The following is an 18,125-nucleotide window of genomic DNA, read 5'->3' on the forward strand; positions in this document are numbered from 1 at the left end:
GCAAAAAAATCATTTATTACAGCGTTATTTGTGATTGCAGATACTTACCAGAAATAATCAAAATGCCTAACCATGAAAAACTATTGAATAAAATATGGCATAGACCACACAATCGAGTCTTATAAGGCTGTATAAATACATACATACATACATACATACATACATATACGCATACATAAATCTCTGAAGTGACATGGAATGATTTTCAGTATATGTAATTAGGTGAAAAAAGCAAAGTATAGAAGAGTTTAGATTGTATATTACTTTTTGTGTAAGAAAGGAAAATTTTTCAATGCATATATTTGGTAATTCTGCAAAAAGAAACATAGGTAAGATAAACCAGAACCAATAGAATTGGTTGCCTATGAGAAGGATGAGGTAGAAAGAATACCTGAAGGAGTATTTTTTCCTTTGGAAACCTGCTTATGTCCTACACACTCAAAAAATATCATTGAATCAATGAAGATGATAGAGGAAAATAAAAACCTTAAAACTGAATACAAACAGAAACAAACAAAGCCAACTATACTTCAAATGAATAACATAACTATTACAAAGGGGAAAAGGCTAATCCATATAATTTTTTAACATAGTACTTAAAATCTATACCTTCAATCTAAGGGGCCAAAAAAAACACCAACAAATCTTGAACTAATTTCAGTAGGTTTATTTTTTTCATAGAGGTATGGTCACAGCTATTCTGAAACTATGTTGTATACATTATATAATTAATCAAATAGGCAAACATTGGGAGTCAGAATTCTACTATGGAAGAAGGGAGATACAAATATACAAATATATCAAGTATAAAGTCCTGATTTCTAATCAATATTTCCCAGCTCTGCCTATTGCAAGAGCCTTGATATTATAAAAACCTAAGAGCAATATGTACACCTAGCACCCAGATTCTCATTTCCCAATACCATTGCCCACCAAGAGGAACCACAACTCCTTAGAGAAATGGCAGGTGGGGCAGAGAAGGTGCAAAATAAGCCTGGAATATCCTCTTGTGCCAAAAAGTGAAGAAATGCTCCAAAATTGAAGGAAGTAGGTGAAGGAACATAGGGACCAGCTTTAAGGAGCTCCTCAAAATGTCTTCACCTCTATACCTCAAAAGAAACTCAATTTGTATAAAAGGAAACTGCTTATCTTTCTCCCTAAACCTGCTCCTTTATTTCAGTTCCAGGCACTCACCTCCACTAATGCAAGGAATCGAAGTGTTCTCTCTCTCTCTCTCTCTCTCTCTCTCTCTCTCTCCTCTCGATTCAGCTGATTTCATGACAAAAATATTTTAATGTTTTTTCTCTGCTGGGTCTGACAGATCTAAAATTGCCAGATCAAATTCAATTATTACTTATGAATATACTAGTTAACTACAAGAAAATGTTAGCAATAACATAACATTAACATGAACAGAGCTTACTGTTTTAATGAAAAGCCAGATACTGAATGATATTTTAGAAACAACCAGCCCTCAGACATAAGGACAAATCACATATGTATTAACCATAAATAACTATTTTGTTGGCATTTGTCACTTTTTGAGTTTTTATATATTTGATGCCAGTTACATATGCAGCCAGGCAAGGAGTTATAAGGATAGCAGTAGCTGACCAATATACCCAAGATAGCAGCTGACCGACCTTACCAAGTTAAAATTAGATTCTCTTTAAAGCAACATTACAGACTACGGTGTCTATAATATTGTGATGGGATAGTATAGTGAGCTAAGAATATGGTCTGTGTACCCAAATGGTCATTCGAATCCTAGTTCACAACATCACAGTTATGTGACCTTGTGTAAACTCTCTACCCCTCTGTCTCCTTTACTCCATCTAAAAAACAGTAATGATAGTAGTACCTGTCTCAGGGATATTGTGCAAATTAATATCAGTTGGCATATGTGACACAGTATACCTCCTGGCACAACAAGACATCATGATGATGATGGTGATAATCATGAATTCCATTAGCACCTTAGTATATACTCTATTAGGGAATTGACCGTTCCTCTCACCCTCTTCTCTAAAAAGAAGATGCTTAAACTTAGTCTTGAAGGTCTAAAGGGTTTGGGACTGTGAATTCCTAAGAAGCTCAACAGAAGAGTTATCCTTTACTGAGTGCCTGCTGTTTGACACACATTACACATTTCAGTATCGCAATAACCTAGCACAATTGGCATTATCAACTTAATTTAACAGATAGGAAGCCAAAGGCTCAGAGAAGATATGAAGATAAATTATACAGCAAGAAGTGGCAAAGCTAGGAACCAAACCAAGATTACCCAAGTAAAAATCCTATCGGTTACAAACATTCTTTTATAAACGTAGCAATGATATATTTTCCATTCAAGTAAAAAGAAAAAGGTGTGGTATATATACACAATGGAATATTATTCCATTGAAATATAAGAAAGGAGAATATCCTGCCATTTGTGATAACATGGATGGACCTTGAGCACATTTTGCTAAGTGAGATAAGTCAGACAGAGAAAGACAAGTATGCATGATATCACTTACATATGGAATCTAAAAAAGTCAAACCTGTAAAAAAAATTTTAAAAAAGAGTTAAATGGTGGCGACCAGGTGATTGGGCATGGGTGATAAGATTGATGAAGGTTGAGGGCATAAACTTGTAACAAGTAGTAAATAAGTCACAGAGATCCAACACACAGTATAATGAATATAGATAATGATATTGTACAATAATAATTAATGTGATAAACATTGCTTCAATGATAATCATATTAAAATATATAAATATATCAAAGTAACATGATGTACACCTTAAGTTTACAAACTGTAACATGTCAGAGTTATCAAAAAAAAAAAAAAAAAGGAAGATAAAAAGAGGACCCAGCCATGCTATCCTAGGATGATCATCCTTTCTACCCATCCCTTCAGTCAGGGCTAAGTCACCCTATTTCTGACAGATTTACTAGTATCTGTGGTGATCAGTTTCAGAAATTTCAAAACAATGTACTGCAAAATGGAAAATTTTATTTTTGATAGGATATTCAGAAGTGTCTAAAGAACAATGCTTTCTGATTCAAAACCAAAGACATTAAAGAAAAGGAAAGAAAAGGAAAAAGAAAAGAAAAGTATAGGCCAATATCCCTGATAAATATAGATGCAAAAATCCACAACAAAATATCAGCAAACCAAATTCAGCAATATATTAAAAAGATCATACACCATGATTAAATGGAGTTTATTCCTGTGATGCAAGGTTGATTCAATACTGGAAATCATTTGTGATACACCACATAAACAAAATGAAAGATAAATATCATATGGTCATATCAACAGATGCAGAAAAAGCACTTGACAAAATTCAGCATCCTTTTATGATAAAAACTCTCAGCAAAGTGGAAATAGAGGGAACATACCTCAACATAATAAAGACCATATATGATAAACCCGTAGCTAACATACTCACTGGTGAAAAGCTTAAAGTGTTTTCCTTAAGATCAGGAACAAGACAAGGATGTCCATTTTCACCATTTTTATTTAACATAGTATTGGAAGTCCTACCCACAGCAATCAGACAAGAAATAAAAGGCATCCAAATTGGAAGTCAAACTGTCATTATTTGTAGATGACATGATACTATATGTACAGAACCCAAAAGATTCCACCAATGAAGTCAGTAAAGTAACAAAATATAAAATTCATATTCATAAATTGATTGCCTTTTCATAAACCAATAATGAACAATCAGAAAGAAAAATTAAGAAAACAATCCCATTTACAACTGCATCAAAAAAAATAAAACACCTAGGAATAAATTTAACAAAGGAGGTAAAAAACAAAAACAAAAACAAAAAACCCTGTACTCAAGAAATTATAAGACACTGAAGAAAAAATTGAAGAAGATACAAATAAATGGAAGCATATACTGTGCTCATGTTTAGGAAGAATTAACATCATTAAAATATCCATACTACCCAAAGCAATCCATAGATTCAATGTAATTCCTATCAAAATACCAACGGCATTTTTTACAGAACTAGAACAAATAATTTTAAAATTTATGTGGAACCACAAAAGACCCTGAATAGCCACAGTAATGTTGAGAAAAATGAACAAAACTGGCGGTGTCATGCTGCCTAATATCAAACTATACTATAAGTCTCTTGTAATAAAAACAGCATGATACTGGCATAAAAACAGACACATAGATCAATGGAACAGAATAGAGAGCCCAGAAATAAACCCACACCTATATGGTCATTTAATCTACGACAAAGGAGGCAAGGACAGACAGTAGAGTAAAAACAGTCTATTCAATAAATGGTGTTGGAAGAACTGGAAATGGTGTTGGTATAACTGGATAGATACATCAAAAAAGTGAAACTAGACCACATTTTTACACCACATACAAAAATAAACTCAAAATAGATTAAAGACTGAAATGTAAGACCCGAAACCATAAAACTCCTAGAAGAAAACATAGACAGTAAACTCTCTGACATTGCTCTTAGTGATATTTTTTCTGATCTATCTTTTTGGGCAAGGGAAACAAAAAAATAAAATAAACAAATGGGACTACATCAAACTAAAGTTTTTGTACAGCAAAGAAAACTATCAACAAAACAAAAAGACATCCTACTGAATGAGAGAAGATATTTGCCAATGATACATCTGATAAGGGGTTCATATCCAAAATTTATAAAGAACTCATACATCTCAACACCAAAAAAAAAAAAACAATCCAATTAAAAAATGGACAGAGGACCTGAATGGACACATGGCTAATAGACATATAAAAAGATACTCAATATCACTAAATCATCAGACAAATGAAAATTAAAACCAATGACATATCACCTCACACCAGTGAGGATGGCTATCATCAATAAATCGACAAACAACAAGTGTTGGCAAGGATGTAGAAAAAAGGGAACGGTTGAACACTGTTGGTGGGACTGCAAACTGGTGCAGCCACTATAGAAAACAGTTTGGAGGTTCCTCAAAAAATTAAAACTAGAACTACCTTATGACGCAGCAATTCCACTTCTGGGTACTTAATCAAAGAAAGCTAAAACACTAATTCAAGAAGATATAAGCATCCCTCTGTTCATTGCAGCACTGTTTAAACAGCCAAGATATATGGAAGCAACCTAAGGGCCCGTCAACAGACAATTGGATAAAGAAGATGTGTTATATAATATATACAATGGAATACTACTTGGTCATTAAAAAAAAAGAATGAAATCTTACCACATGTGACAACATAGATGGACCTATTAGAGGTGAACTAAGTCAGACTGAGGGAAATAAGTCAGACTGAGAAAGACAAATGCCATATGATCTCACTTACATGTGGACTGTAACGAATAAAATAAATGAACAAACAAAACAGAAACAGACTCACAGAGAACAAACTGATGGTTGCCAGTGGAGGGGGTGGGGTGGGGGAACTGGGTAAAAAAGGTGAAGGGATTAAGAAATACAAATAGTAGTCACAAAATAGTCACGGGAATGTAAAGTACAGCACAGAGAATACAGTCAATAATGTTGCAACAACTGTGTATAGTGCTAGATGGGTACTAGATTAATTGGGGGGATCACTGCATAAATTATATAAATGTCTAACTACTATGCTGTACATGTGAAACTAATATAAAATATTGAATGTCAACTCTAACTTAAAAAAAAAAAATTTTAAATGATGCTTTCCTTTTGGAAAGAAAACCATGGGTAAACACTGAGCATGTATCCTGTCAGACTGTTTTGAGCCTTCCAGTCTTATTGCTCCACTTGGGGGACAGTAAAGCCCTGTCTTCTTAGATTTCAGAAGGACTTTATCAATACCAAAGTTTCAGCACCAGCTGGCTTTTCCAGCTAACCAGTTTCAGAATCAGCTTCTCATGTTCAGAAATTCTTTAGCCTGTATGGCCCATTAATGACATCCTTTCCAGTGCTGCCACAGACTTTAAAAAAATATATACTTGACAAGAATAGATTTAGTTCCAAATACATAGCACAGTCAGTTATATTCTGCCTTTCAAGAAACCAATACAAACTACTCTTTTATTAAAAATAAACAAATAAATAAGGTTATAAATCTTTCTGTTGGGAGGCAGTGTAGTGTAGTAAAAAACAGGCGGATTATTGAGTTAGAAAATCCTGGGTTTGAAACTTACTCCACCACTTTATAACTGCATGACCCAGGGCCAAGTCAATCAATGTCTCAGAGTTCTGTTTCCTGAACTATCTATGGGGACTTAAAAAATTCTTGACCACAAAATACTGTTATAAAGATTAAATGAGTTGGTTTATGTCAGAAGCAGCTAGGACAATGCCTAACAACAGACAAGCCATATATCCAGTTCACTTTGCCAACATCTACTGAGCTACGCACTGTGGCAAGTATTAGAAATAAAATAATGATAATAACAAACACTTAAGGAGTACTTACTATATGTGAAACCCTATTCACGTTTAAAAAAAAAATCTCTGTGCTCAAAAGAGCTTACAGTCAAACAAGGTATCACCTACCATAAACCAACAATTAGAATGCAAGCGACCACGTGGTCTATCAGAGGAATGAAAAATGCTACCAAACCTAAAAGAGGAAGTGCTGATTGTGCTTTGTGGCTCAGTTTTCAGAGGATTTACTGGTTACACCAGGCCTTGAACTGCAACCTGGACTTCACTGGGCAAATAAGACACGAGGAGCGCCCTAAACAGATGGAAGTTTCTAGCTTTGCCACCTAGGAAGGGGGAAGGCACTGAGGCACGAGAACACAGCCTTCAGAAGATGCTGCCGAGACCCCAGGAACCCGACCACACAAGCAGACTTCACCTTTCCCCATCTCTTCTCTTTTCATTGGAAAAACAACTAAAGCATATGACTAGTAGAAACAGAAAATACACATTTTCAAAATACATAATTTTCCACTTAAGGAAATTTTTCAAAGAATAAAAATTTTTAAATAGATGTTTTCTCTTTAATGATAAATAAGATGAAAACGTGGTTGATTTGAAAATATTATCACAATGCTTCAGTATGTAATCATTGGAAACATCCACCTACCTGACTCAAACAGCAACAAATATATTCATAAAAAATAACAAAAATCCTGCAGTTACATATAATATCTAAATAGCACACAATTTCATTACCATTAATGTTAGTCTAATGAATGCCAGGGAGCTTATTAATAATTTGTCACTTAATACAAAATATTATGTATTTTCCACTTATGCATACTGTGAAAATGATGCTTTATTACTTTGTACTTCATTTCTTTCCACTGAAAAAGTTGTTAAATGACAAACCATTATACTCTCATCTAAAGACTGATTCCATTTTTAATCTCTCTTGTAGGCTGTAAGCATTCGTATTTTGCTTTAAAAACTCTGCTAAAGATAAAGCCTGGGAATCGATCACAAACCAGTATGTTTATATGTGTTTTTAAATTCCTTTAGGCTAATAAAAAGTCAGCCATTTTTTTCATAGTGTATGCCCAATTCATTCCAAGGCATTTGAGAAATCTTAATAATGGTGGCAGTCATGATGAGGGTAAGCTTTAGAACTCGAGGACTCTAGAGTTCTGTATCATGTTAGAAAAAGAACACGAGAAGGATAATCTGGGTGGTGAACACACAATGTGATAGATACACAGATGATGTATTACAGAATTGTACACCTGAAACCTAGGTAACTTTACTAACAATTGTCACCCCAATAAACTTTAATTAAAAAGAAAACAAAAAAATACAAGAAAGGGATAACCTTGGAACATGATGAGGAACTTCCTTCCTAAGAAGAAAAGTATCTGAAGTCCGTTTCTCAAGATAGAGTCTAAACCATACAGTAAATATCATATACTTAAGGATTGCGACTTGGGAGGCAACAGTGCAGGGATTGAGGGCTCCGGCTCCAGACTCAGACAGACACACACTTGTTCCCACCTCCTCTATCACATATTAGCAGTTTAACCTCAGTTTAGCCAATTTTTCAACTATTTTAAGCCTTTGTTTTCTCATATATAAGCTAAGAGGTGATAATGAGAATAATAATTTACTTAATTCCACTATTTGCTAAGTCATGCATTATTTTAATTCCTCAAACCTAACAAAACACATAAGTATTATTCCCCTTTTTATATGAGAACATATTTGTAGTTCTTGATGCTATTATGAGATTTAATGAACTAATTTATAATAATTGCTTACAAAAGTGGCACATAGTAAATGGTTAATAAATGTCGGCTATTATCATTACAATTTAATTTTCTTTTTAATAATGACTTCTCTGTAATTCAGTGAAGGAAAAAATGTTAACTACTTTGTTGACTACCATAAAACCCTGATTCAACATTTTACTGAATGGATATATTTAGAGAAATCCTTATTAAGTCTTTTAAATATAATCACATGATAAGATATGACAAAGCACACCTAATTTTCTTCTCCAGAGATGAAATTTTGTTATACAAAAGACACAGTTGAAAGGATTTTTATCTAGCAAAAGAATTTGAAATATGTCAGAAATAACTTGAGAATGAATCTACCTCAACTCCTGTTCTCAGGGTACTCTGTCAATGACTGAAGCAGGAATAAGTTTTCTTCTATAAGACACCAATTAATTGTTTTTAAAATTAATATAATGAATTGCATGCAAAAACATATACCTCACTCATGATAAAAATGCTGTGGAGGCCAGTGGGAAAGAAGTACTTGGGAAGATGGCTTTGGGTCACTCATCACAAGTATAAACAACACTTACAGTTTGTAAAGTGATAATTCTAGTTTGCCTTCTGCAGAAAGAGTAAAGGCTATGAGTTCCAGCCGATGCTAGTAAAAGAAATTTAAAGTGACAAGAGAAACCTTTGCTTTTGTGAAGCAGTCAATCCCAAGGAGTAAGTGACAGCATTACTTGTGTCAGGAATAGGGGTTGGCTAACCTTTAAGAACATTTAACATACTAAGAATATAGAATGTTCTGCCATCTATAATTAACCCCTGCAAAGGTAGTTTTGGTTAAGTGTGGAGTGCAGAGTTTTATATATGTTCATTAACTCTAACTTGTGTTGTTCAAATCTTCAACATCTGGGGTTCTTGGGTCTGGCCAACACTAGAATCACTGCAGGGACTTCTTAAGGAAACTCCTGCCTGGGTCCATCCAGGCCTGTTTAATCAAAACCTCTAAATTTTCAGACTCAGGAAAAGCAAACCCTGAGGATTAATTCTTAAAAAATGAAATTTACACATACATACATCATAGCAAAAATGATATCCCTTTTGATTGTATCCTATTCTTTTATGTTTTCAATTTCACTCTTTGTTTGATCATTTTTAAAGTACTTGTTCCATATTCTGTGCTTGTTCTATCATGTGAAGTTCTTGGGGATATATTGCTACAGTTTATTATGTCTGCAGACTCTTAACTCATGGTGATTTTCCACACTGCTAATTGCTAGAATGGAAATGGCTCAAAATGTAAAACTAGAACTTTCTAGGTTCAAGATAAATTTTTCCTATCCTTTATTAAGCAAATTTTGCATGAAAACAATGGCTCCATACATTTACATTTTCAGTTACAAATGTGATAAAAATTAGAGATTTGGTTTTAAAAAATTTTCTTTTAAATATATTAATGTCCTTTGAAGAGCTAAACAGTGCTACTAGTCATTATGAATTTAATGTAAATTAGTTTAATTTCACTGTTTTCCTCTGAATGTTCAGCTTAGAAAGTTCAAGGAGAAAAAGAAAACTTCGAAATAAACTTACTTTTCAATTCAATTTCAATCTCTGATTTGCTAAAATATATTTTTCTTATTGGCAAATTGGTAAGCAATATCTTACAAAGTTATAGAAAGGGAAAATATTTAAATATATACTTAATAAATAACTTATTGAAAAGAATAAAATTACATGGAAAATCTGATAGTTCAAAATTTGCCATTGCCATAGTGAGTGTATATTTGAGTAACTGAAAAACATGAGGTCTGTGTGTGCTTAGAGGTGAACAAAAAAAGGCCTGACAGGTTAAAACATGCAAACAGGTTACAATCCATAGCGAAATCACTAAATCAGAGATTTTCAAATGTTTTTGTTTTGGAAGCTTTGTTTAAACAAAGCCTTACTCAGAACTACTACAAACATAAAACATATCAATTAGAAGCTACACTTGCTCAACAGTGAGTGGCAGGTGTGGATTCTACCCAGTGAGGCACATCCTGGGGTATGAGGTGATGACACTCCACGGAGCCCAGTTGGAAACCACTACAGGAGGCAGACATTACATGGTCTTTGTTGGACAGAGTACTTCTAAATGGGATTGGATTTTGATATTAACATGTAAATGAGGTAATACATATTTAATCAGTTTTCACATTACTATAATATATATTGATAGTAAAAACATATTCAGAAGTGACGTGCATGATATTAATGTCCAACCCAACTGGTCATAAAACAAAGACTCATATCACTTTTTCCAGTGCTTCAAAAGAGAAACTACCCATATTTCAAACATAATGTTCTTGCAGAAAATAACTTGTCCCTCAGGAGACAAGTGTTGCCAATTCAAATGGTGAGCAACCAAATGTCTGAAGCTATCATACTTTTGACATATAACAACTGTTCATTTTAAAATAATCATTATAATGTTGATTTCCAATTTATTTTTGTTTATAAGTACATTATTTGGCAGCATATCCAAGTAAAACTTCACATCATTCTGTTCTGCTAAAAAAAAATTCTGCCTGGTTCATTATAATATAATTGATTATAGAACTTAGATTTTAAAAAAAAGAAATCCAAAAATATATTTCACCATGATTTTTTTATATATAAGACAACACAAGTATTAAACAAAATCAATATTTTAAGAAGCCTTGGTTTTTGCTATCAAGGAAAACATCCAATGAAGACCAAAAGTATTATCACATGGGAAATAGATTTGACATATACAGGAAACAAGGAAAAATTACTCTTCTTAGGAATAAAAAACAAATATTTAAGCAATTTTTCCAATTTCACCTGGGAAACAGATTTGACATATATGGGAAACAAGGAAAAATTACTCTTCTTAGGAATAAAAAACAAATATTTAAGTAATTTTTCCAATTTCTTCATTTTTCATAGCTGAAAACTGACTGAGGCTGTTGAGTGAGAAGCACAAGCTGCATGACAAGGACAAAATATATTAAATATGGCTCATTTATATTTGCCTATTCATGAAATTAGCATCAGAAATGAAACAAAAATTATCAGAATATAACTCAACCAAATATGTGCTACAAATTCCTTTGTTAATTCTCTCTGGGTAACCATTAAATAGTAAAAATAAATGAGCAAATCCTAAATATAATAAAATTAAATGATCCTGTGCTATAAATGTTTTTCTGTTTCCTTCACCATTTCTGCTATTTTTTAGTTCTGGCTACTATCTTCTCTGCCTATTTTAATATATGAGTTTTCCCCAAAATTCTGTATTTGGTCCACTGCTTTGTTTTTTAACTCTGTATGACTTCCTTGCCACTTTTATCTACTCCCATCACATCAATCCTTCCTCATCTCTTCACATATTCCTCTCAAAATACTAGCCTGCCAAACGTCTCCCACAGGATATTGTAATATATCTCTAGTATGAATATGTTTTATAGATTATAGCATCTAGAAGAAAGGTTGGTTCAGGATCCAGAAGAGCTTCAATTCAACATTTCTAGGAAACCCAAATATGCAAAGACTAAATCACACCCTAATTGAATAGAAATTAACATATCTAGTACACACACACTATATTTAAAGGTTGTGCATGTTTATCTTTGTATCACTGGCATAAAAAAACAGAAAGGACTGTTAAATGACTTTCACCACAATGATTACTCATTTGTTTAGCCTTATCACTGACTACATATCAACTTTAATCAATTACGTTTTTTAAAGATTTGAATTTCTGAATCAATAATCAATGGTTCTGATCCTTATTAGTTTGTTAATATTTTCATTGTGGCCCTTAACACCTTTATAATACAAGTGTTCTTGTCTGTCTCCAAGAGCAAAAGTGTTTTATATCAGATTATAATACAAGTGTTCTTGTCTGTCTCCAAGAGCAAAAGTGTTTTATACCAGATTACATCTCATTCATTTTTATATTCTCAGCACCTAATACAGTTCCTGATACAAAATGTGTGCTGGAGGAATTAACCCATATTGCCTATTAGTGAATAAAGTTATGGTGACTTTTCTATTACTAAGAAAAAAATGCTGTGCTCAACTATGTTAAAAAAAATTGGATTGTAAAAGGACTTATTTTCAAATAAAAATAGAAACAGTTCTAAGACTCTTTTTTTATATTTATAAACCCACTATAATCTGGTCACTCTGTCAATTAGTCTTAAAACAAAGTATTTGAGAGTTGCCTTCTTTCTCCTTCTAGAGCTGCCAATTTGTTCTTTCCTCAAAAATTCATCACATTTTATTCATTGCTCGTTTAAAATATAAATGTCCAAATTTGAAAATAACTCTTAGGATCCAAATATACGAAAATTATAATTGTTAGACTAATTAGACTAAAGGAACAACTAACAGAGGCTTTTGATGTTTTCATATTTTTATTAACAGAAGGAAAAAAGGGGAGAAAGGTGTTGAAGGCTGGCAGGAAAAAAAATTCCATTTGCTGATTAAAGACAACATTCAAATTAATCTATGCAAAAAAAACTTTTTTTTTTTTAATTTTCTGGTCTTGTCACAGCACCAGTTAAAAGCAAGTTCTTTGGACTTAAAATATTGACGTCTAATATTGAACTGTAAGTCATTTTTATTTTTGTGATGTAAACTTCTATCACACCCTACCCCTGCCTCAAACTTAAGTCTGCTTACACACAAATTTCTTGGGCAGGGACTTGAAAAAAAAAAAAAGATTGGAAACCAAGGAACCATCACCATCTGCCAAACTTGATTCAGCATAGCACAGGAGCAGGAATAATGGATATGAGACAGGAAGGTTATTCACAAATAGACCTAATTCCGTGACATCAGAGCCAGAGAGGACCAGGAAATAATAGTACGCAATCACCCTCATCCCAGAAAGACTATGAAAGACACTTTTGGAATGAGGCTTTTGCCAACTGTGTTTGACTCTCAGATGATAGACACTTTAATGAACGCCTTGATTACATGGATTTGAAAGTGAAAGAAACATCAAGAAAAATATTCTAAGACTGTAACCTTAAAAAGTAAGTGTAGATATAATCCAATATTTAGTAGAGAACTTTGGAGCCCTAATCATTCCTTTGTATGATGAAGCTCACCTTGATATGTCTTTGTGGAGTGTGGGGAGGCCGAGTTCGCTCCTCCTACAGAACCTGCTGAGTCCACTTCCTGGCAGAGAAGGAGCATTCATTCAATCTGTCTTGGTTAGTTTCCTCCATTTTTATTAGATGATTTCAACCTGGTTTTGTTTGTTTGTTTGTGTTGGTTGATTTCAAAAGTCAATCTATTTGCTTTTAGTCAGCAAAATCACTCTGTACTCCAGAACCATGCCAGAGAATATGCCCCATATAATTTACAGCCTCAAACTTTTATCAAAATCAAAGTTACAAAAAGCAACATTCCCAAAAGACAAGAGCCTAACAGATACGTAATTTATTCATCTCTGTAATTTGCCTAGATTTTAACCCTAGACCAAGACGAAACATCATTCATTAAGCTGAAAAAATATTTGAACAGTTTTTTGTGTTTTGTGTTTTTTTTTTGACAAGTCCCTCTACTCCTATAAAATTGCTTTTACTAAATTGAGCTTTGTCATGTGTCCTCTGCTTACTTGCTATTGGTTTTATGGGTGAGATATATGGAGGAAGCTGCCTTTGACATCACACAGCCAGCCCTTCACAAGCGCTACGGGAAAAGATAACCTCAGACCTTCAGTGCAAAGAAGAGCTTTGCCTCTCTAAATCAAATGACACAGCCTTACTATATAGACCACGCAGGTCTCATGAGTACCTGCCCTTGTTAGGAAATTTAATTCAATTGAACTAATTTTTTATTTTAGCTTTTTAAAAAATTCTCTTTTGAGATGAAGTTAAAATAACACTATAAAAGACCTACTGTTAAAGTGGAATGCTTTTAGCTAAATATACCTATTCTCTATGTTTTCAGAGAGATACACTAAACTATGGCCTCTGTGGTTTCCTGCCTTCTTGAAGAATCAGGTCTCCTTGAAGGTCCCAAAGGGGCTAACAAGGAAGCATGGGGCCCACTTAATAACAAGGTCACCTAGTTTTACTATGTCATGTCAGCTTACCTTCTAGGAGTGTAACATTATCAGTTGGCTGCCCTTGACCAACTTGGGTCCTCAGTCTTCTTGATTAATGATGCCGGGCCTAAAACTTTCTAACAACACCATGTGCCTGCCCTTTATCCAGCCCTCATCTCTGTCCTGTGTCACCTTACTCCAAACTGTACCATCCACCACACCAACTGCTTCTACCCTGATCAATCTGTCAAACAGGACGAAATGAGCTAAAAAGAAAGTAAGCAAGATTTACAAATCTATGAGAAAAAAAAAAAAAATCAATCCTAAAACTCAGTTTGGTTATATTTTAACAAGATAGCTTCTAAAAATCCAAATTGCATTGTATTTGTATTCATGCATTTTATTTAGTATGTAAAATATAAATGACACAATTTCAGATATACTAAATTCATTAGAAGATAATATTCTAGTAAATACGTTCTCTTTTCTCTGATATCTACCTTTAGAAAAATCTATTCTGAAATGAACAACTTAAATATTATTAGGTTGGTGCAAAAATAATTGCAGTTTAAAAGCTTAAAAATTGCAAAAAAAAAATGCAATTACTTTTGCACCAACCTAATACTGTCAAAAAACTGTTATTCTCATTACCCAGTACATACATGAACTTGCCATCCCTGTGTAGGTATAAGGAAAATAAATTCTCATATAAGTTCAAGAGGCATTAATAGAAAAATAAATATGCTCTCACAAACAATTCTCAAGTAAGCTAAATTATTTAAGAATTGTGTTATTTCAAATTACCAAAGCTTCTTCATAGAAATGGTCATTCAAGAGTTACTTACTAACTTTATGAAGCCAGCATTACTCTGATACCAAAGCCAGATAAAAATACTACTAAAAAAAAAAAAAAGCCTACAGACCAATATCTCTTATGAATATTGATATAAAAATCCTCAACAAAATAACAGCAAACCAAATTCCATAACATATTAAAAGAATACACCAAGACCAAGTGGGATTTGTTCCTGCAATGCAAGGATGGCTCAACATATGAAAATCAAACAATGTAATATACCACATTAACAGAATGAAGGACAGAAAAATCATCTCAATCGATGTAGATAAAGCGTATGATAAAATTCAATACTGTCATTAATAAAATGCTCAACAAACTAGTATTACAAGGAAACTACCTCAACATAATCAAGAGTTACAACATCATGTTTAGAATAATAACCAACATCAAGGAAACTATATTCATTAAAAATTCCCATAAGGAGTACTTACCTGCCAAAATTTTCCTGAACTGTCTAAACCATATGTCGCAGTGGTCTTCACTTAAATTAATAAGGTCAAGTGTAGAATCCTTTAGTTTATTTTGTTCCTTTTTCAAACAGATGAAGAGTGTGATACCCAATAAAGTACCGTTTATGTGCTGTTTAGCAAAATAACGCCGTTTCAATTTGACAGAGAATATGTCCTTGACTTCAATAAATTCTTCTTTAGGTAACACATCATTGTTGGAATCACCTGAAAAGATTAAGTTTTCCAATCAAAACCATTGTGTCCATATCTTATATGAATGAATAATAAATATTGAAAACCCAGAAAATCTTTGTCATTTGTAATTTTAATGATTGTCCTTTATATCAATCCCTATATGAGATGGGAAGGAAAAATTGGGCCTATTTTCCCAAGAATGAAACAGCAAAATGGAAGAGAGTCCCTGCCACACAAGGCATAGGGCATTTCAGAACCTGAGGATATTCAATAGATGAAGAATTCAAAAACATAAATAAAGCAACATTTCAGTAATAATCACTCAGTATCACACAAGAAGCTGCTTGGTACTAATAGGCACAGAGTAAAGTAAAGAACAGAATTCACTAACAGGACTGAGTTTATGACAGGTTGTTGATGGCACCATTCAAAGGAAATATATGTTTCAGGTAAAGTAACATATGTGCAAAACGGAAGCAGAGTAAGATTACTGTGAGCAGAAAACATGAATTCCTGCCAATCTAGAAAGATCCATTTGCATCGTTGCCACGATCAGACTTTATTTTATAGAGGCATGAAATTTTAGTGCTTAACCACAGATCAGAAAATAATTGTAGTAAAGGACATTTCAATTGACTCTCAAAATAGGAATGTCTTACACTGTTGAAAGAATGTTTCTAAATCTTCTACTCTGGCCAATATGGGGATCACAGTGACTAGTTTTACCTTCCGTTTGAAACAACTTAAAAAGCACACAAGATATAGGAAATTTCAGTTTTCAGACATTGGATATGAGGTGGCACAGGGCAGTGATTGCTGAGAAGCGGGACAACAAAGGAGCCATAGGATTGCCTCAGGCCATAGTGCAGGTAGGGGGCCCTGGGGGAGCTTGGTTGTCTCTCTGAGTAGGAGGAGTTAGGAGTCCAGGAAAGCCAACACGACTCGAATTCACTGGGCAAATTATTAGAAAGGAGAGAGCTGCCCACAGAGAGATCTCTGTAGATCTGAAGAGGTCCTCCTTGACTCTGAGCTGAGTGTGGATCAGCATGTGTGTGAAGCCAGGGAAAGGCCCACCTGAAGGATTACAGAGAACAATGCTCAGAGATCGCACCAGCCTAAGTGGAAAAATATTGAAATTCATGGGACAGTGGGGAGAGTACTTAGAAGAGTTATTGTTTCATCAGTGAGCTGACTAAAGGCTGTTCTGAATCCACCTAACAAAGCTTAAAAGCAAGCCTCAAAAGGATTGAAGTGTTCCCAACTAACTTAACTGTATTTTAGAACAAAACTAAAGCATCTTTATACGAATACCAAAATATTCAGTAAGCCTAAGTGGTAAATATCTTTTAGTCAATCAAAAATCAAAAATCTTTCTGTAAAGAAGCAAAAAATATGACTCATGATAGGAGAAAAAGTAATCAATAGAAACCGATACAGAAATAACACCAGCACTAAAACAGCCCCAGAAAGCAGAGACCCTCTCTCAGCTTCCTTAAGCCCTTAACCAGGCTCAAGGATATTCTCAAGCAGGAGCAAGGAAACTCAGGTACTTGAAGAATTTCCTTGACAGCATTCTCAGGGAGATTTTTTGGCCTCTCCCAACCATTCTGTAAACTCTTATATAGCCTAATTGCTCACAAAGCACACGGTACCAATAAAAAAGAAACAAAGAATCCTTTTTCTCAATGCTTATGGTGGTGGGATGGGGTGAACCGAAACTCAATTTTTCAGGTCTGTCATTTCCTCAAAAGGCTCAGGCTCAGGTCTGCATATAGTCTACATACATTGTCATCCAGTGATCTATCTGAAATTCAATAACCTCCAAGTACCACTTCAACAGGAAACATTTATATGTCTTAGAAAACAAAACAATCATCGCTATTACTACAATCGTCATTTAAACTAATCAATAAAGTGAAATTATGCTATCATTTTAAGCCAAAATGTTCCACATGCTCTAATGAACTGAGTCATTCACCCCATGCCTTTTCTGTAAATATTAATGGATGAAACTATATTGGTCAGATTTACTTTTCTCTAGTATAATGGCTCTCAAACTCCTTGGTCTCAGAACCCGTTTACATTCTTAAGGACTGTGGGCCCCAAATAACTTTTATTTATGTAGGTTATATCTATCAATAGTTACTGTATTAGACATTAAAATTGAGACTTTTTAAAACACAACAATACAAAGCATACACTCCATTACCCATCAGGGCAACGTCACCACAGATCGCATAGCCTCTGGAAAACTCCACTGTATCCTTGGGAGAGAATGAGAGTGAAAATAACAAATAAGATCTTAGAAATATGCAACAGCTTTGACCTCACTAACTCCCTAAAGGGATCCTAGATCACATTTGAAAATGCTTCTTCAGCATATTTTAGATTGTTTGTTACCTTTC

The 18,125-nt window shown here is 33.8% G+C and overlaps 1 protein-coding gene across 3 annotated transcripts in view; it reads right to left on the bottom strand.

The window, feature by feature from the left end:
* The window catches only part of CERKL (CERK like autophagy regulator), a 109,744-nt gene that overhangs the window by 47,359 nt on the left and 44,260 nt on the right, over positions 1 to 18,125 (bottom strand). For 2 of the 3 annotated variants that reach the window (XM_074338819.1, XM_074338817.1), the window contains exon 2: positions 15,508 to 15,750. The exons of the other annotated variant lie outside the window; for it this stretch is intronic. In XM_074338819.1, the coding sequence (XP_074194920.1) occupies positions 15,508 to 15,750 (243 nt within the window). The remainder of the gene's footprint in view (positions 1 to 15,507; positions 15,751 to 18,125) is intronic. 3 annotated transcript variants of the gene reach the window in all.

This window comes from Rhinolophus sinicus, linkage group LG01 (genome assembly GCF_036562045.2).
Source record: "Rhinolophus sinicus isolate RSC01 linkage group LG01, ASM3656204v1, whole genome shotgun sequence".
NCBI lineage: Eukaryota > Metazoa > Chordata > Mammalia > Chiroptera > Rhinolophidae > Rhinolophus > Rhinolophus sinicus.